General features: G+C 42.4%; 1 protein-coding gene across 1 annotated transcript in view; it reads right to left on the bottom strand.

Annotated features, from left to right (window-relative positions):
• Nucleotides 1-20,786, bottom strand: part of LOC138759309 (protein shisa-6-like) — a 434,403-nt gene extending 413,617 nt beyond the window's left edge. The window contains exon 1 of the mRNA XM_069929517.1: nucleotides 20,227-20,786. Coding sequence (XP_069785618.1) covers nucleotides 20,227-20,786 — 560 coding nt within the window. The remainder of the gene's footprint in view (nucleotides 1-20,226) is intronic.
• Between the last annotated feature and the right edge of the window lie 1,255 nt (nucleotides 20,787-22,041).

The raw sequence follows: 22,041 nt of genomic DNA on the forward strand, positions 1-22,041 counted from the left end.
AAGGGATTACTTAAGGTGGTAAGTGAGCGGGAAGGGAAGGTTGAGAATCATTGCTCTAGACCCAATTGTTACTGAAATATTTTGCTTGAGAAAAATGTCATTGGTCCATTTCCTTTGGAGTTATGAAACCGTGCACATAATGAGTCAATTAGGTACGATTAAAATAGTGGTTCTCAACCTTTTTCTTTCCACCCACATACCACTTTAAGCAATCCCTTATTAATCACAGAGCACCTATGGCAGAGGGAATATTTAAAGTGGTATGTGAGTGGAAAGAAAAAGATTGAGTACCACTGGTTTAAGCTATTGGTATCTTTAATGGAAAAATAGAGAATAATTACCAATGCATCAAACCTACACTTGGAAAGTGCACTGTTCTTAGAATAGGTTCAAATTAGACAGAGGATGTGTAGCAGTAACCTGTCAAATCGATGGCTCCTGAACCACCTTTTTTCTGATTAATAGTACCTTCTACAATTATCTAAAATGGCATTGAGCTTTGTTCGCAACAGTTATCTGAGTGTCAGAGCTTAATTATGAAATTTTCACCCCCTCCTTAATAATTATTTTAGGAGAATGTCAGTGGTTGTGGTATCACTCTATACTTGATATTAGACAAGAAAACAATCAAGAGTTAAGAAAAAAATGTGAATATCTTGCACAAACAGAATGGTCATTGATCCGTTCATAAATTATATACAGAATGTCCATGTACTTTCTGTAAAATTTATTCACTGATTGTTACATGTCATGAAAAGAACTATTAAGCTTTGAATAACATGTTTTTACTTTAGATGGAAAAACTAACAACCTGGCAAGTACATTAAGTGCATAAGAAAGGCAGATTTATCACTGAGACAACTGCAATATCAGAATTCAAAATATAATTCAAATAGTTGCCAGCCACAGGGTAAATAGTAAGAAAACTGCCTTAATTCATAGATGATTTACTTCTGGTGCGCAACAAGTACACAGAGTACAGGACAAAGTTTTCTCACATTGCCCCCAGGGGACACTGATGCATAGTACAAAGGTGTGGCAAAAAAGGTAGGTGGAAATCCACTAAAACAAATGGCAGTCTCTTTCCCCTTCTGAGGGTTTGTGGATGGTGGACTAGGTTGCTGAAGAATGCTTGTGCAAGGTTAGGTTTGGGCCAATATTATGTGTTCATGTTATAGCGTACTCCTAATCTTCTCCTTCTGCAGGGCAGCCATCAAAAGACATTAGCTCATACTTTAATCATCCATACCTAAGCCAGAACATGAGTGCAAATCAGAAATGTCATCCATTGGATCTACGTCAGCAATTAGTGAACTTGCAAACAAACATTGAAAGTTCTAAAATATAGCATTTAATTTCTGAGTTATTAGCCAATGTTGGGGCAAATACATGGGACAGATTAACCACAATATCATTGAATGGCAGAATAGGTTCAAAGGGCCGAATGGTCTATAAAACACTCGCCAATGGTCAGAACATATAATGATGGTCAATAATACCAACAATAACCACAAAAAAAATTTTTAAACCACCATTGTTGGCCAAAAAAACTGGATAAGATGAACCAGAATGAAATTCTGGTTAAGTGGTGCTCGAACAACAAATTTGCTCTCAACGTCACTGAGACAAAAGATGCTATTGTTGATTTTAAGAAGGGCAGCTGTGGGACCGCCCACCTATACACATTGGACAGAGGTGGAGAAAGTTAGTACTTTCAAGTTCCTTGGAGTCTATATGTCAGAAGACATCTCCTGGAGCCAGCACATCAAGCTAACTGTGAAGAAGACACTCCAATGATGATACTTTCTAAGGAGTCTGAGAAGATTTGGCATGTCGTTGACTACTCGATCAAACGTCTAGAAGTGCACTATGAAATATACTCTGTTTGGTAATTCGACCACCCAGGAATGCAGAAGGCTTCAGAAGGTAGTAAACATAGCCAGGTCGATCACAGGCTCCAACACCCATCCCTTGAAGACATCTATCTGAAGCGCTGCCTCAAGAAGGCAGCCAACATCATAAAAGACCCCTGGTGACAACGTAGCTATCAGGCTCTTCAATCTCCAGTTATAAATTTAGATATCCTTCCTCACTGTTCACTATACCACCAATTTTGGAGTCTTGCAAACTTACTATTCATGTTAACTACAATATTTGGCTGTTACTTCCATAATTTTCCGCTGCACAACCTGTCCCTGGATGAGTCTGGCAGAAGCACGTTTTCACAGTTCTTAAAGGGAAATGCTCTAAGAGACATGAAGTCAGTGCAGAAAACCTGACACATGTAGTAAGGGTTACACCTGGCTCCCAAACAATGATTGCTTTTGACCACCACTACCAATCACTGGCAGTTGAAACTGCCTCCATCCATATATAATTACAACTCCAACAATTTGAGTCTCTGTAAGTGTCCTAGTTTTCTGACATACTTTTCAGTATTCTGTAGATTTATCATCCTTCGTAATTTATTACCTTACTTTTGCAAGGTCGGTTTCCCTGCCCTTATTGTGAAGTGAAATATAGAACATAGAACAGTACTGCACAAGATCATGCCTTTCAGCCTATCTGAGCTAATCTCATCTACCTGCATAAGCTCTGTAAGCCTTTATTTATTTTGTTCATCTGTTTGTCTTAAGGACTTGTAAACATTGTTATCGTATCTGCTTCCACAACTTGACAGTGGATTCTACAAGACATAGGAGCAGAAATAGGTTATTCGGCCCATCAAGTCTGCCCTGCCATTTAATCATGATCCATTTTCCCACTCATCCCCACTTCACGGCATTCTCCCCATAACCTTTGACACCCTGGCTAATCAAGAACCTGTGATTTAAATGCACCCAATGACCTGGCCTCCACAACCCCATGTAGCAACACATTCTACAGATTTACCACCCGCTGGGTAAAGAAATTCCTATGCATTTCTGTTCTAAATGGATGCCCTTCAGGCCAAGAGCAGTCAAATGCACCTCACAGGATAACATTTAATTCCCAAATTCTCTAACATCAGCAGATCTTTTCTTAAATGAGACTAAAACTGCTCACAATACTCCAAGTGAGGTCTTACCAGTGCTTTACAAAGCCCCAACATCACCTACTTGCTCTCATATTCTATTCCTCTCGAAATGAATGCAAAAATTGCATTTGCATTCTTCACCAAGTTTACCTTCAGGTCATCCTGCACGAGCAGGTCCTTTTGCATCTGGATATTTTCATTTTTCTCCCCATTTAAAAAAAATAGTCTGCCCGTTTATTTTTTACACCAAAATGCATGACTGTACACTTTCATTTATCTCTTCTCTGCCCATTCTCCTATGTCCTTCTGCAGCCTCATGTTTCCTCTACATTACCTGCTCCTCCACCAACCTTAATGCCATCTGCAAACTCGGTCACAAAGCCAGTCATTCCATAATCCAAATCATTAAGATTCAACATAAAAGGAAGCGGCCCCAACACCGATCACTGTGGAACACCACGAGCAACTTGCAGCCAATCAGAATATGATCCTTGTATTTCAACTCTGCTTCCTGCCAATCAGCCAATGTTCTACCCGGGCTAGTATCTTTCCTGTTATACCATGGGCTCTTATCGTTTTAGCTAGGATCCTGTGAGGTACCTTGTTGATAAGTAACCTCAAGTCCTGCGCCTTGTAGGAATTACAAGCACTACTGCTCTGTATATAAAAAAATTGCTTCACACATCTACTTTAAACTTTCACCTTCTCACTTTAAATCTATACCCTTGATTGTTTGACATTTCCTCCCCGGGCAAAAGACTATTTTTACCCAATCTATGCCTCTCATAATTTTATACACTTCTATTAGCTTGCACCTCAGGCTCTGTTGGTCCAGAGTAAATAATCCAATATGTCAAAACTCAGTTAACAGCTAATACATGCCAATCCAGGTAACATCTGCACTTACCTATCCGACTACCAACATCTTTATCCAAATCGCGTGCGTGTGTGTGAAACATCCTTCAATCACTTTGTCTTCTCTGACCACAAGTTTTGGATAAAATTGATAAAATTACCATATGACTTAATCTCTGAACAAACCCACCATGTCAAGTATTTTACTGAGGTCCATATGTATAACCTTCACGACCATGCCCTCTTCAATCATCTCTGTCACTTCCCCCCCCCCACCAAAAAAAATCAATCAAATGAGAGAAAGGACCTTCTGCACACAAATAGCCAATTTATCTATCCTTAATAACTCCTTGCTTTTCCTAATGTGATTAAACCCTTCTGGAAGAAACCTCTTTAATAACTTCCCTCCCACTGATGCAAGGCTCGCTAGCCTGTACTTCCCGTGTTTACTTCTGCTTCCTTCCAAAAAGCAAAGAATAACATTAGTTGTTCTCCAATCTTCTGGGACCATGGCTAAAGAGGATACGGTTTAGAGTGGTGCAGTTAGTGCAATGCTATCACAGTACCAGTGATGCAGTTCAAATCCAGCACAGTCTGTAAGGAATTTGGACATTCTCTCCATGTCTGCATGGGTTTCCCCCGGGCTCTCCGGTTTCCTCCCACCCTTCCAAATGTACGGGGGTGGCAAGTTAATTGGGGTATTTGGGCGGCATGGGCTTATGGGCCTGTTGCTGTGCTGTATGTCTAAATTAAAATTAAATTAAAATCTCTCTCAAGACTTCAGCAATTTCCTCCTTTCATTCCCTGAATATCCTGAGATAAATCCTATTAGGGTCCTGAGACATAACCACCTTAATATTTTTCAAGTCATCCAACACCTTTTCGTCGCAAAGGTAGAGATAGATCACCAATGTCTCGAGCCCAAAGCATTGGTGATGTATCTCCATCTTTGCTCTATAAAGAAAACTGCTTGACCTGCTGAGCTTTCCAGCAATTTGTGTTTTCTTTCTCTTCTCCATCCATAAGTGGACTTATCCTTTCCCTAGCTAGTTCTTGATCCATATATATATATATATATATGTATAAAATACTTCGGGATCCTCCTTATTCCTACGTTCATGGCATTCCAATCCTCTTTTAGCCCTTGTAATTTCAAGTTCTTTCTTGCTTTCTTTATAATGCTCAATTTCAGCTTCATGAACTTTGTATATGCTTCTTTTTTTTTGACTAAACTTGCAATATATCTTATTGTGCAAGGTTCCTGAACCTTGACATTTTTTTCACCCCTCATAGGAACATGTTGGTGTATCTTATGTACCCATGTGGCTACAGCAAGCAAGAATTTTAGTGAATCTTTACATTGTACTGATATATATGACAATAAATTCAACATCACACAGGTTCTGAACTCTAATGAACTGTTTTTTAAAAGACTCCCACGTGTCAGATGAGGATTTACGTTCAAGCAGTTGCTCCCAATCTACCATTTCCACTATCTTCCCATTACTGTTATAATTAGACTTCTCCCCATTTAATACCTTTACCCAATGACCAGTATTATCCTTATCTATAATTATCTTAAAACTTACAGGATTTTAAGTCACTCTATGCAAAATGTTACCCCATTTAAACTTTGATCATCTGGCCAGGCTTGTTCACCAATATAAGGTCTAATACAACCCCCTCCCAAATTAGACTATCAATATATTGTTTCACGAGACCCTTCTGGAAGTACCCACTAAGCTCCTGGCACTGAAAGAGTTCTGGCCCGTAATGGGGAAGTTAATGTCACTCACTACAATAACCCTGTTGTTTTAACATCTTTCCATTGGATCTTTGCCTCCAAACACATTCTTCTAGCTCTTGCTGGTTATTGGGAGACCCATAGTACAGCTCCATTGCAGTGATTGAACTTTACTTATTCCTGACTTGCGCCCTCATGGCCTCACTGGATGAGCTATCCAGATATCCACTCATAGTGCAGCCTTGACATTCTTCCTAATCTCTAATGTAACTTCCCCCACCTATTTTACACACCTCTATAGAATGTCTGAAAAATTGATCCCCTGAATTGTTGAGCTGCTAGCCCTGATGTTCTCACAACCAAATTTCTATGAAGACTACAATATCATAGCTTCATGTACAAATCTAGCCTTTAAGGTTATCTCTGTTATCTGTAACACACCTTGCAATCAAATAAGTACAATGCTGGCCCTCATTTCTGCCTAAATTCTGACTCTCATGGTTTTTCCTCATACACTAACTTCACTTAACCTCTACCTTCTTTTTAATCACTACTCATCTACTACTCCAGTTCCCACCCATCGCCAATTGAGTTTAACCCTCGTGAGTAGCACCACCCAACCTTCATCCAAAGATATTGGTGCCCCTCCGTTTTGGTGCCACTCATCATTTTTGCACAGGTCCCTCGAGGAAATCCCAATGATCCAAGTATCTGAAGCTCTGCTTCCTACACCAGCTCCTTAATCCTATGTTCAAGTGTTCCTCCTTCTTATTTCTGGTCAAATTAGCATGTGATGCATGGATATAAATTGGAGATTGCAACTCTAAAAGAACTTTTTAACTTCTTATCAAGCTTCCTAAATTCTTATACTTTAATCCTCCAACCAAGTACCAGGCACCAGCCTCTTCTTTGCAATGCCTCCTTGGACAAATTCTGTGTCAATGACTGAAATTAGCTACTGCCTAAGCAGATGTGTGCTAAACAGAGTTCTGGACTGCTGGAATTATCATTATATAATTTGTAATTAGTCAGAGAATGTTACATTGAACAGGCTAAAAGAGAGGTATTTAAATTAGCAGAGGAGTCTTTCCAAACCAGCACTAAAAGGTTGCGGCTTAATGTTTCTAACACATGAATCGACCACTACCCTCTACCACTTTTTCCTCACCATTTGCCCCATTTACATGGAATGGAAAGTCATGGTTAAAATAAAGACTGACCTAATTTATTGCAGAGAAATTGTATGTTATTGTGCAGATATTTTGCCATGTTATTAAAAGAGAGTGAAAGGGAGATATTATTCCATCCCATTCTCATGTCACACTGGCGACTTTCAGACCCTTGATCATTGGCGTGTCAACAAGCATATCAATTCAACTGTGAGGAATGGTCACATTGGAAGGGTGTCAGAATGCACTTGTCAAAAACCATAGGCATGAGTTAATATTTTCAGAAAAGAAGTAGAGAAAGCTGGAGAAAGAATGTTCAAGTTCTCATTTCTGAAAAGCCCTGCCCTTTAAATGCCCCTCCACCTTATACCATGGTAACTCTATGAGCCATCCAACCATGACTTTCTCCACTATTGGAAAATTGACTCTTTCTCTGAGATTCCATGTGGCCATTGGCTTTGCCCCTACCTCTTCTCCTCTTCTCTCAGCTCCATTTAGGTAATTTATCAACTCTTTCTCCATCTATTAAAACACCGATTGGTAGGGAGAATTCAGAAATGCACTTAAGGCAAGAAATGGATAAACACAAGAATCTTGGAAGATTACAGATAGTGGAAATGGCAAGATGCAAGAAACAAAGCATCAGTGGAATTAAGGCTAGCAAATCTCTGAATGTGGGATTTACTCTCTATTTTTTAGATATGTCAATTGTAAGTTCCAAATTGTGGGGAAGCAAGCATAGCCTTTCCCATAAGAGGTTAGGTTTAATATTTAAAATAAAATTGCCAGCTCTACTGATAATTCTAATGAAATTAACAGTCGAGCAGCATATCTTCAAAGGAATATTTGATCGTAAATGTCAGTTGCAACAGCTGCCCTATCTTGTCAGCAATGACTTAACATCTGTTGGAGATTCAAGTAACATGTTTCATAGATCCACAAAATGACTATTCCTGTATTTGATCCAATCCAATACATGTTTGAAGATTTGCTACTTCGTGAGTGGGATATTTTATAGGCAGTTTTATTTCCCATATCAGAGGTGCCAGTATTTGGTAGTTATAATTAATTGAAGAAAAAAAGACTTCACATTTCTGGGATGTGACTTATGAGGAGGGAAGTAATTGGGTCATTGTCAATATGTTAGGAAAGATTGGGGAACATGAGTTGGAGAATCAAGGATTTGAATGAAGAGAATAGGAAGTTTAAGAGTCAAATAATAAAGGGCTGGAGATTTGGGCTGTTGTGGAGGCTGGGAATTTAATGAGTTGGGGAGATGTGGTCTTGGGAAGTTTGGGAGTTACAAAGGTCAGAGTGCCAGGAAGTCATGAGCTTAGTGATTCTTGGAGCATCTTGGAGTCATTAGAAAGTAGGGCACCACAGAGCTGACAAGTTAAGATTAGCGAGTGGGTAATTTGTACCAATAGATGGTCTCAAAAAAGGAGTTAGATAGAAGAATATGTCCAATTGGGGTCCCACCTTGGAGTAGTGTTATTAAAACCTAGTTATTGCAGGCCCTCCTATAAAAAACACACACTAACTTCTCTAAAAATAGACATACTGTAGCGGTGGCTACCCTGCGAACTGAAGGATCACACAACCAGATGGGTTGAGTTCAGTGAGCAAAAACTGATTTATTGCAGGCTTCCTGGCTGGTCTTATACTCCCAACCCGGACCTGGCTGAGAACCGCGCTGGGGGCCCCAACGTCACCGAGGCGTCACGTGGGTCCGCAAGCACGGGCTTCTGAGGCCGGTGCCGAGGTCAGGAGGAAACCACCCACGGTGCCATTTTGGCCGGCTGCGACACAAGTGGGGCCGGTTCACCTGCCTAATGGTGTACTGCCACGCAGCCTCCCCCAGAACCAGCGCTAATGTCCTTTTTTGCCGGGCAGCCTCACTTCTTGGGTTGGGCCACAACTACTGGTTTGGTGGGGTCGAGGTGGGCTGGCTTTCACCTGTCCACCATAAACAGTTCCCTCTTAACACCGATGTCCAGTGTGAAAGTTGGTCCTGAATGCTGGACGACTTTGTGCGGCCCTTCATATGCTCTTTGTAGAGGTGCTGTGGACAGGCCCCGCCTGATAAAAATGTACTCTGTGGAGTACAGCTCACTGGAGACATAAGAGGCCCCTGTGCCATGTCTGGGCAGCAGTGGCGGTGTGAAGGAGTACAACTGGGCCTGGAAGCAGGAAAGTAGACCGTACAGAGACTGGTTGGGGGTTGTGAGGTGCATTGACAAACTCACTGGGTAGGGCTAGCGGTGCACCGCAGACCAGCTCGGCTGATGACGCCTGTAGGTCTTCTTTGGGTGTCAAGCAGATGCTCAGGAGCACCCAAGGCAGCTCGTCCACCCAATCAGGGCCAGTGAGGTGGGCCATAAGTGCCGACTTAAGGTGGCGGTGCAATCGCTCGACTAGCCCATTGGTCTGTGGGTGATAGGCTGTGGTGTGATGTAGCTCAATCCCCAGCCTGTTGGCAAGCTGTGCCCAGAGTGCAGAGGTGAACTGGATGCCCCGATCACTGGCGAGGTGGTTCGCGACGCCAAACCAGGCAACACAACCATTCAAAAGCATTCGGGAGGAGGAGTCCTTGGAGGCATCTGGCATCGGGATCGCCTTGGGCCAACGAGTGGTGCAGTCTTTTTTTTTTTTGCAGTCTACCGCTGTGAAAAGGTAACGGTTACCTCGGGAAATGGGTAAGGGTCAGATGATGTCCACATGTATGTGGCTGAACCGTTCTCGGACATGTTCGAAGTCTTGCACGGGTGCTCTGGTGTGCCTGTGTACCTTGGAAAGTTGGCAATGGTGAAAGGCTTCTCCTCCAAGAAATAGCGGAAATGATGCACTGCCAGGTACATGCCCAGCAACTCACGATCTAAAGCACTATACTTGCGCTCTGGCGGCCGAAGAAGTCGGTTAAAGAATGCCAATGGTTTCCACTCTCCATTCACCTGCTGTTCCAGGATGGAGCCGATGGCTGTGGCAGAGGCATCGATGGAAAGCGCCATATGCAAGTTGGTGCATGAATGGACGAGCAGGCTAGCTTTTGTGAGGGCATCTTTCACGGCTTCAAATGCCCTGCTGGCCTCTGGAGTTCAGGGGAGTGTTTCGTCTTTGGCCGCGATGAGGGCAAAGAGCGACTGCATGATGCGCGCAGCACCTGGAATTAAACAGTTCTAGAAATTGACCATACCCTCAAACTCCTGTAGCCCCTTGAGGTTGTCTGGGTGTGGGAACTCCCTGATTGCAGCGACCTTCATAGCGGCAGGTGTGGCTCCTTCAGCCGTGATGGTATGGCCCAGGAACTGCATGGACTCTTTCCCGAACTGGGAACTGGCCGGATTGGTTGTTAGGCCGAAGTCGGCCAGTCAGGAGAAGAGGGTGTGCAGGTGAAACTTGTATTGTGCCCGATCTCTGCTGGCGACAAGGATGTCGTCCAGGTAAATGAATATGAAATTCAAATCCCTGTCCACTGTGTCCATAAGGCGCTGGAAGGTCTGGGCATGTGTAGGAACTCGAACAATCCGAAGGGTGGTGATGATGGCCGTTTTGGGTATGTCCTCGGGGTGCACCGGGATTTGGTGATACCCGTGCTCCAGGTCGACCTCAGAAAATACCCTTGAACCATGCAGGTTGGCCGTAAAGTCCTAGATGTGAGGGATTGGGTAACGGTCAGGTACTGTCACATCATTAAACCGTCGATAATCTTCAAAGGAGCGCCAGCCATTGGAGGCTTTCAGGACCAGGTGGAGTGGTGAGGTCCAAGGACTGTTGGAGCATTGAATGATCCCCAGCTCCTGCAGATATGAGAAATCTTCCTTCGCTATCTGGAGCTTATCTGGCGGGAGCCAGCATGCCTTGGCGTAGACCGGCGGGCCTTGGGTGGGGATGTAATGAAACACTCCGTGGCGTGGTGAGGCGGCAAAGAACTGCGGCTTGATGAGGGACAGGAACTCGGAAACTCATCCTTGGGCATGCTGACCGTGGCCTTGTGAGGTTGCTCTGTGCGGGAGGCATTGAGGCAAATGGATTGGAAGGTATAGGCAGCTACCAGTTGTCTACCTCGAATGTCAACCAGGAGTCCGTGTGCAAGGAGGTAGTCGACACCCAGGATGGCAGTTGGAAGGGACGAAACAGTGAACCCCCATGAGAACTTCTGTTGGCCGATCTGGAAGTGGACGGTCTTGTCTCCATACATTTGGATCTCCGTTGAATTGGCAGCACAGAGGGGAGATCCTCGAGGCCGGTTCTGGGACTTGATGGCTGTGGCCGGGATGATGCTGATCTGGGCCCTGGTGTCGATGAGAAAGTGTCAGCCACTGACTGAATACCACAGGTAGAGAAGGCTGTGTTCTTGGCCAGCCGCCGCAGCCATTAACGGTGGACGGCCTGCTCATTTCCCTGGAACGAGCAGGGCTGGTGACACTTCCGAGCCTTGGCTCCCCACCACTGATGGAAGAAGCAGAGGCCTTAAGTGGATGACTTGCTTCTGGCTATGCTCTTTAAGACCCCTGCAGAGGCCGGGTGTTCCACCGCAGCTCTAAAGGAGGGCTTGGCATGGTCATGCCCATGACTCGTAACCTGCTGGACTGCTGAGCCCTCCGGGAATCATTCGAGCCATAGCTCCTGAGCCTTTTGAGCAACCTTCCTAGGGTCGACAAAGCTCTCCTGGGACAGTAACGGCTGGATGTCTTCAGGCAGATGGTCAAGGAAGATGCACTCGAAGAGTGGGCAGTTGGTGTGATCACCCATGCGCGTGAGCATCTCATCCATCAAATCAATTGGAGTTCTGTCCCCCAAGGCGTCGAGGCGCAGCATCCGAGAAGCACGCTGGTGCCTGGAAAGGTCGAGGGAACCAGTGAGCATCCGCTTGATGGTCCCGTACTTATCTTCTGCGGGTGGGTGCTGAATGAGTTCCAGCACTCATTTGGCAGTAGCCTGGTCCAGGGCAGCGACCACATGATAAAACTTGGTCGAATCCGATGAAATCTGGCGGAGGTAAAACTGATCCTCTGTGTGGCTGAACCAGGTCTCCAGCTCCTGAACCCCAGAAGTCAGAAAGCTTGATGGCTATAACGTTGATCGAAGAGTCATTCATGTTGGGTTCAAAGATGTTTGAACCTGTCGGGTCACCAATTGTAGCGGCGGCTACACTGCTAACTGAAGGATCGCACAACCAGACGGGTTGAGTTCAGTGAGCAAAAACTGATTTATTGCAGGCTGCCTGGCTGGTCTTATACTCCCAGTCTGGACCTGGCTGAGAACAATGCTGGGGGGGGGGGGGGGGCAATGACACCGGGGCATCACGTAGGTCCCCAAGCGCGGGCTTCTGAACCTGGTGCCGAGGTTGGGAGGAAACCACCAACGGTGCCATTTTAGCCAGCTGCCCCGCCGTGTGCGTGACAAGCGGGGCCGGTTCACCTGCCTAGTGGCGTACCGCCACAGTACCATGGAAGAGAGCTATTAATAATATGACCCTGATATGGAAATTGTGTCAGATCTGCAAAGTGATTTATGATCGAAAATTTCCAGTTAAATTCTGAAGTGATGTGGTGGAAAAAGAAAATGAACATTGCTGAAAAATATATTATACATATAACACATTTTGTGCATAATCCACGTTGAAGGTTAACTTTGTAATTGTTCTTGCAATCTAATTATAGTTTTATTATATATTATTTCAAATCGATTGAGATTAAATTTGTAAACTTTGCAATGAAATGATACCTAATTTTATTTGAGAACCATGAAAGTAAATTAATTGTAAAATTTAGTTTGATTTTCAGTTCATTTGAAATAATTACAGAATTTATCACCAAATTGTACTTGAATGAAATGAACAGTGATAAGAGTTATTCTGGATGTGGCTGGAGTGCCTACAGGCTTGTGCCATTTTCTGTGATGTTCTTCAGTTCTATCCCTTGACAAAATTCAGTGATAAACAGAGGATAAATCTACATGTCACGGAAGGATGAAAATAAGTTAAAATTCTGTGGTTAAATCACAGCGAGTTGGAGTTTTTTTTTAAATTTATAATCTTAACTAATACATCAAAAAGGAAAAGACCAAACAGTCCATTCAACCTACCCCATGGTATGAACTCTGAGGACTGTCACCCACCACCACCCCCCCTCAAAACCCGTGACCCCTATACAGTAGAATGCAATCTCCTGAAAAAGCTGGGTTCCAATCACTGCAAGCAGTTAGGTTCCAGCAAACCACAACGACACAGCCTCAGTGATCACTTCTCTTCTGATGGTGTTGTGTTTTGCTGCAGACAGAAACATGTCCAGTTCCATTTTTAATTATCCCTGAATTTACATTCGCTGGTGATAATTTTCAGCAAGCAAAGGTACCTCTTCACATCTAACTAGTTTTATATTCAGGACACAGAAGAAGGAAGGGGGCCCCCAGTCTTTTTCACACTTCAAAATCATCCTGATTTATCCATATATTCCCTTTCTTTAGCTGCTTAGGTATGTGTCCCGTAAACCAATTAGCTAACAAATATATCCATATTTCACATCAATATTGTTAAATGAAAAAGCACCACTAATGTTTTGTTGGAAAATATTCTCTACTTTCAAGATCAAATAACCTATCCATTTGGACCTTCTTCTTTGGCTTGGCTTCACGGACGAAGATTTATGGAGGGGGTAAAAGTCCACGTCAGCTGCAGGCTCGATTGTGGCTGACAAGTCTTAATCATAATAGCATTTTTTAAATTGTGTCAGTGTTCCTTTTAACACTATGAATCTACATTTCATAAATTGAAACATTTTAAGCTTGCAATGATTGAGTGCAAGAGTTGGGATGTCATGTGCAACTATACACTGAATACAAGAATTGGGACAACATGTTACAACTGTGTAGGTCGTAGGTGAGGCCACAATTAGAATACTGTGTGCAGTTTTCATTGCTGAGCAATAGGGAAATGTCATTAATTTGGAAAGGTTGCAAATGAGATTCATGAGAATATTACTGGGACTAGAAGACTTGAGTTTTAAGAGAGACTCGAAGGACTGTGGCATTATTCCCAAAGCCTAGAAGGATGAGGGATTGACCTAATGGAAGTCCATCAAAACATGAAAGGCACAGACAAGGTGAATGGTCACACTTTTTTTTAGCAGGGTAGGAGAATCTAAAAGTGGAGACCAAAGATTTAAGGTGAGAGGTGAAAGATTTAAATGAGACCTGAGAAGGAAAATTCGTACAGTGCGTGTTGTGTGTGTGGAATGTGTAGCCAGAGGAAATGGTAAGATAAAGATGGTTAAACTATGTTTAAACAGGTGCAGGGACAAGAAAGGCTAGCATGAAAAGTTTGAATTGAAGGGCTTGTCTCCATCCTGTGACTCCATGTTAATTTAGTATGTTGAAGTCAGGTAGTAATCTATTAAATGTCCTGGAAACCCATTTTGAGGGCTTCCACATTACGCAATTGGAACAAAACAAATGGCCTGCCTGACAAAGCCCGTGATTTGTCAATAATTGTCCTACTATCCTCTTCCACAATTACTTATGCCTCCAGTCAAGAACTTTCAAAGAAAAATATATCGGGCATCCCTTCCCCACCTTTGAATCAGAGACATGGCATATTTGAAATTGCCCCTGCCCATTTGAATCATTCATCTGAATTGAATTATATCTTCAGCATTCCCTCATTAGAGCTGATTCTGTCTCAAAACCATTGTTTTCATTTAATTTTATTACATTTTCACGTATCTTCGTAAGTTTTTGCAAACTTCTGATACCATTGATAGAAAAAGGAAGAGGAACATTGATGTATTTTTATTTATTTATGTTTTATACTTATATTTAAGAGTGACCACCTTCCATGCAGAACAAAAGGTCGCGTATCCATTTATATGCAGGATTCAGTCAATGGTTTGAGTTATTGTCCAGGCCTTTCAGATACAGTACTGATCCAATGATTCTGTAGAGCATGCACTGATCTTCCAGTCCTTGCATTGAGCAAATTTTGACCCTGGCCTATCTTTTTTTTAATCATGCTATGAAGTCACATCCCATTTTGTTCTCGTCCAATATCTTCCTTACAAGGTTATTTGTTTTCTAACTTGTCCTAATTTCGATTAAAGATCAATTTTTTTTTCTCTCATCACAATAGATGCCTAACCTACAAAGTACTTCCAATTTTTGTTTTTTTTTGTTTTTAATCCCTTGATACACATTTTCCCAAAGACCTCATCAAGTGCTGGCCTTGAACATAGTGACTTTTTAATTTCCTTTTTCTTGCCATATTTATTGTGTCCCAACTGCATTTCTGACAAATCACACTAACCAGGGTTGGAACTGCCACCTGAATGGCCTTCATAGATTAGCACACAAATAAAAGTTGTATTTAACATTTAATCTATCAATTTTTACGTCAGCTCATAGGTAACTATATAAAACTGTGCAGTGATACGGTGGTTAAGATGGCATATGGATTCATTAGTTGGGGGATTTAATTCAAGAGCCATGAGGTAATATTGCAGCTCTATAAAACTCATGGAGTATAGCATTCAGTTCTGGTCACCTCATCACAGGAAGGATGCAAAAGCTTTAGAGCAGTGGTTCTCAACCTTTTTCTTTCCACTCACATACCACTTTAAGTATTCCCTATGTCATAGGGGCTCCGTGATTAGTAAGGGATTACTTAAGGTGGTATGTGGGTGGAAAAATAAAGTTTCAAAACCACTGTTTTAATTGTCCCTAATTGATTCATCATGTGCACGGTTTCATAACTCCAAAGGAAATGGGCCCATGGCAATTTGTCTCAAGCAAAATATTTCAGTAACAATTTGGTCTAGAGCACTGATCCTCATCCTTCCCTTCCCACTCACATACCTCATTAAGCAATCCCTTATTGATCACAGAGCACTGATGGCGTAGGGATCACTCAAAGTGGTGTGTGAGTGGAAAGAAAAAAAAATGTTTAGAACCTCTGCTAGAGGGTAGAGGAAATTTGCTAAGATGTTGCTTGGATCAGAGAACCAGTAAATCACAAAATTCTGTAGACACTGTTGTTGAAGAAAAAACACAAATTACTGGAGAAGCTCAATGGGTCAAACAGTGTCTTCTATGTAGCAAAGGCAAAGAATCCGAACCGATGTTTCGGGCTTGAGCCCTTCATCGATGTATGGAACAAGGTTGACAGAACTAGGACTTTTCTCTTTAGGCAATGATGAAAAGTGACTTAATAGATGTATCTTAGATTATGACAAGATTATGATATGGTGGACAGCCTTCACCTCTTTCCCAGGACAACAATAGCACATACCAGAAAAGCTTAGGGGAGATGTCAAACGTACAACAATAAATGGAGAGGGATGGGTGCATGGAATAGCATTGCTGGGGTGATGGCGGTGTCTGGTACAATAAAGACATTTAAAAAGCTCTTAAGTAGGCACATAGATATAAGAAATCATGGGTGTGAGATAGGGAAAGTGGATTGTTGTGGAGTAGATTTAAAGATAAAGGTCCCATTATTGAAACGCAATGCTACATTTAGAATGTAACATATGTGAAATTCTTTAACCTATGTCAACCGTAAGGCAGACAGAGCACCTCACAGAAACCTACAGCACTTGGTGTTCCTAGGCTTCTGAGATCAGACAAGTTGACACAACATCATCGGCAAAAGGGCCTGTACTATGCTATAATGTTCAATACTCTATTATTATCATCAGTTCTTGAATTTTATCTTTATTTATAGCTTTGTGCTCAAATGTGACTTGCTGTTGATTTGCGCTAGATTTATACGCCTGGCTATGTTGATGTTTGATAGCTAATGGTTAAAGGGACAGTCAAGCATCAATGACACTTAATTGAAAACATATTTTCTAGAGGTTTCAGGTTTCCGAATGACTTAGTAGTACATCTTCATGCAGCAAAGGTTCAATTGTGTTCCTGGGCTGGCAGATCAGAAAATCACTTGGTGTACGGGAGTGTAAGAAATCTTGAATGTGATTAGTGCGAGGGTTTATTGATCAATTTTGAACTCTGTTCTTTCTAATCTTTCTGTATTGGGTAATGTGTTCAAATTTTGATGATCTCTGATTTCTCATCTCACTTTGAAGTCACCAGCCCAGTCCACAAGGCTCTATAATCCTTTCAGTGACTTTTATTAATGGAATTATTATGGTGCCTCATGGAGACCCTGCCTATCAGTGTTCACAACATCATTCTAATCTGCTGCACTGACATTGTCCTGTAACTTAGATTTTCACACCCGAATCTCTAAAAATCAATGATCAAACAACTGATAGCAGCCAGTGTAAAGACAACGATGGTTTCTGATGCAGGGCTTTCTTGTCTTTCATGCAAAAATAGGAGTAAAGTATGCTCCGTGCATCTGTCATTTTCATAAGCGTGGCTATTTTCATTGAGATCAACACACAAAATTTCTTATGAATTAAATGTTTTTTGTTTCAAATCATGGATCTGAAATGTTTATAATTTCTCTCTCTACCAACGTTGCCTGACCTGCTGATCACGTCCAGCATTTTAGTACATGCCGCTAAAGTTTATGGATGACGCAAAAACTAGTGGAGTTGAGCGTAATGAAGGTTATCTAAGGCTGCAGTAGGTTGTAGATTTGTTGGAAAAATCGTCAGAGCCAATGGAATTTAATCCCAGTGTACAGAGTGATGCCCTAACCTTGCCGTCCTTGACTGTCTTCTTCATAGGAACACGTTGATCCTGAATTCTGACCAGCTGACCTTTAAACAGCTGCCACACGTCAGAAATAGACTTTCCAAAAACACACTCATATAATAATTAATATTTTGGGTATTGTGTATCAATAATAGTGTGCTCTGCTCTTTTGTTACTTTCTACTTCTTGTTATCTAATGTTAAGACATTGCACTGAAAGTATACCAATACACGTTAAACTTTGGAAATTGAACATTGCTTTGGCAGGTACATCAAGATCACCAGTCCTTTTGGAATGGTATAGTGGAGTTTACCATATTTTCCAACCCTTCGTGGCTTTGTACGCTGTGATGAGTTTATTTAGACTCCCCGTGCATCAGTTGTTGCACACTACACTGACATGGAACTGAATGCATTGGATACTGTACCACAGTAAATTGCACGGACAACACAATAGGATTCTGAACGCCTTCGGAACTCTACCTATACCAGCAAAGTGCATGGATGTGTTGCGCTTCTATCATTCAGCTGATGCAGAAGAAGGATGAGTGGTTCAATTCTGAAATTAATTCCATAAATAATAAAAAGGAACTTATTTATAATGTAAGATTTTATTACCTTCCCACCTTGTTATTTTTGCTCAATCAATTTATTTTAAATGCTCATCTAATCTCTTTAAAGAGAATCCATTCAGAGCATGCATAGAAATAAGCTTTACAAATATATTACGAAGTAGTATTTTTAATTGAAAATATGTTGAATAAAACCGACACAAATGCATCAAAATCTAGCATTCATGTTTTGAGATTTGTGGGCATAATGCTGCTGTTTGAAAATGTTCCCAGAACTGAAGAATCCATGTGTTTTTTTTTTGCTATCAGCTTTAGTTAAATTAAACTCCATATATAGTTTGCTGGAGTCAAAAGATGTTAAACTTCTGTTTTGTGAAATTGTTGATTGCTACCACATCAATTCAATGCATTTTTGGACCATGCTCTGGTTAAATTAAATACTTACGTACTTGCAATCCAAAGGTGCTATGGCACTGTCTTCTTCAGTGCAAGTAAATGATGGTATGATACAAAGCAATAATAAAACCAAGAGTCTCTAATCATGTCATCATTGAGAGAGCAAAGCTCAACGTATCTTAATCATAACAGAACTCTCTGATTCAACTGCTGCTTCATGTCTCTGCCAGAATATTTAACTCACTATAAAATATACAAGATCACATTTATCATTACAACTGGTTGCATTTATTTCTTACATTTTCTGCATCTTCCACTGCTGGAGTGTGAAGTTTGAAAATGTTGGGAGATGAAATGGAAGAATGGCAATTGGCCCAGAGGTAATGATAATTAGATTAAGAGACTACAACAATTTCTTGTTTTGAGCCAGAATTTGCAAAGTGTGCATACAGCAGCTCTAGACTATGCCTCTTGCTGTACCTCCACTGGCAATTTGCAACTAAAAAGATCCTCAATTGGACTTGTCTAAGCATGTACCTGCTATTTTGATTTTAAGAGAATTGGAACAGGAACTTCATTCTTTTCCATTCATTGAAAACGTTGTATATCTCATGTAGAGCCCGAAGTACTGCTTGTAGTTTTGTACCAGGCTTAAGTTAAGGGGTAAGTGCTGCACAGTCCATGCAGTAAACTAAAGATGATCAGGCTTCTCTGCCTAATCTGAAACCTATTTTCATCAAATGGAAACATGGTAATATGTTTGTAGTTTAAATATACTGCAATAACACGTACTTGTGCCACAAGTTATGTGTTGGAGGACAGTCAAATAAAGTTATTGGGCATGTCAAAAAATGAAAAAGTTCATGTTTGGAATGATCATGACGCACAAGATGATCTCTGACATAATTTTAAAGATGGAAAATTGAAAGGAATTGTCATTTCACATGGAAAATAGCCCCGCCAGAAAATAACAAAAAAACGCATCTTCCTTCCAAATGGTTTAATTTTGTGGACTGATTACACGATTCTTGTTTTTAACTAAGAAGTTACAAAATTAAACAAAACAAAATCCAAAATCTGACATTTCTCTCCATTATTTGATCCTGGTCACCAATTTCCCCAAATCATGACTTGTAACTTACCCCTTTTGTGGCTTAACTGTCACTTAAAGAATCCTAAGCAAAAAAAGAAAAGCAAAATTCTTGATTGAACATCTGAAGTTCAGGGGAGAAAACAAGAGATACTCTCTGTCCTTGTTAATCGTTACTGAATCAGCTCTTGGAAGGACATGTGCATCTGAACTGATGTCACAAAAGTGTCTATTTGCAGGAGGCTCCAGTGCCTTTTCAATGTGATTGCTCCAGATCATTTTATTTCTTTTTTAATCCGCTCAATATTATAGTCTTGGACAGTACCCTGGGTCTCTGGTGTGTTACCAAGCTCGACAAAATTGGAAAATGACTTGTTGCGTCCCCTTATTTTAACATGCTTTAGAAGTCAATTATAGGTCGTCTTTTTATTTTGGCAGATTCTTGACTTTTTTGGCAGTTGCATTTGGGACGAGTTGTCCATAACTCCTATTATCAATAACCCACAGCCTCAAACTCTGAATTTATAGATACAAATATCCAATCCCGTGATTTCCTCCATGCTGTTGATATGAACATTTGCCTACAGATGTGCTTTTGAAAATCTTAGTGAGTATTTTTTGTGGTTGTTGAGAATCTTTGAGAAGTTATAACGAAGAGCTCCTTGGAAGGTGCGAAGCCACACGTTTGAACGACCCCGTTAAAGTAAAGCAGAAAGAGAGTGATCTTACCTGGACACGTTCATTTCACGGGGAGGTCGAGTCGCTTTATCGTAGGCAACTTTGGCAAAAACACCAGCTATAATTACAAAGGCGATTACCCCGCAGCTGATGTAGACGGTGCTGTTCGTCTTGTCTTTGCTCGGATCGTACACGTTCTCCAGTTCGTCCCGATTTGGGTCGGTGGTGACTTGAATTTCCACTTTGGGCGTCACGTAGTTTTTGCAGGCGTTTTGCTCCAGGCGATAGTTCTTGTCTTGGCAGCAGTAACGCATGTAGCAGGTTCCGCAGCAGTAATTGTAGGAAGTCCTGTTGCATTCGAAATCAGGGTCCCACTGCCCGGCCACGTCGTAATGACCCCGGCATTTCTCCGAGTGCTGCAGCATGGGAGTCTTCATCCTGTTGATCTGTAGAACCGGCACCACCACAGTGGTGTTGATCGGTTGCCCCTTGGAAGCGTAACCCCCTTGGCGCCGGGGAGAGGCCAGCGTCCTGTTGTTGCGGGTCCTCCCTGCGCAGATCAGCAGGTTCAATGGGTCCATGTAGACGAGGAAGAGCAGAAGGGGCTGCATCGCCTTGCTGCTGTCTTTCGAGGTCCTCCTCTCTTCTGCGATCTCTCTCCCCAAGCACCAACTAGCTTCTCCTGCCCTGCTCCCCGATCCCTTCGCTAACGACCAGCTCCCACATGCCCGTGACCCATGAGCTCGCCAGAAGCATCTCTTTCAATCCGCGGTGGAAACAAATGGCTTGAGATATCTATTTTAATAGATATATACAGTATAAACCAAACAGAAGCGCTCTCCACTGCGGCAAACGGGCACAATCTCTACCCAAGGAGGAGAAGGAGCAAAAGTCTTTCTTTTAAGAAAATCAGGACGGGATTATACGACATCCCATTCATGACTCGACCGCAGGCGAAAATTCCTTCCGTTCTGTCGGGATGTGGAAGTTGGGAAGAGCATGGTTTTCACCCTCCTGGAACATCAGATCTTTGGAGACATTTAATCTCAGTTACCACTAACCCAGGTTGGTGTGATGAATATATAGGTGGCGGGCTAGGGTGGTGGAGGGAGGGAGGGATAGGGGTAGCAACAAGAAAAGAAAAAGCCCTGTTATAGCAGTGTCTGGTGGAGAGAGATCGCTCTCTACATACTAAATATCACAGAAACAGCGCGGCGCATCCAAGTCAGCCTGGTAGAAGAGAATGCATTACATCCCAGCAAAACACTGATTCTCGGAGACAGGGACCGGCAGGAACTGCTCCGGTTCATTTAAAGAGGGAAGGCGTTTATTTGATTTCAATCCTCGCTGGTCGAGCGAGTGCCAGGCTGTGTTGGGATCCGCCGTGAATTCGTATCAAGTGCAGCCGCGGACACACTCCTGTGGTGGGTGGGTGGGTGGGGAGTGGGGGGGGGGGGGGGGGGGAAGAAAAAGCCAATACTTACCGCGGTGCGTGCACGGCTGGCTCCGGTCGCTCCTGATGGTCCTCACGTTGGCACCGAGATGAGAAAACGAGAGAGAGAGAGAGAGTGAAGCTAAGCGCCCGAGCCCAGGCACTCCGCCTCCACCACCACCACCCCAGCAGTCCAACCCACGCGTTGCTCCCCCAACCAACCAACGTCACCGCATCAGAACCCTGCCTTCTACTTAAAGATCATTTCCGAAAAGCGGGGGAAATAATATTCAGAGAAAGAGAAAAAAAAATGCTGAACGCCACTGGTATATCTGCCTCCAACAGACGTGGAGGCTGGTCCCGCCGGTCATCCAGAATGGAGACTTCTGGAGCTAGCGTTGAGTTCAAGCCGTCAGTTTGTACCTAATCAATAC

This window comes from Narcine bancroftii, chromosome 3 (genome assembly GCF_036971445.1).
Source record: "Narcine bancroftii isolate sNarBan1 chromosome 3, sNarBan1.hap1, whole genome shotgun sequence".
Classification (NCBI taxonomy): domain Eukaryota; kingdom Metazoa; phylum Chordata; class Chondrichthyes; order Torpediniformes; family Narcinidae; genus Narcine; species Narcine bancroftii.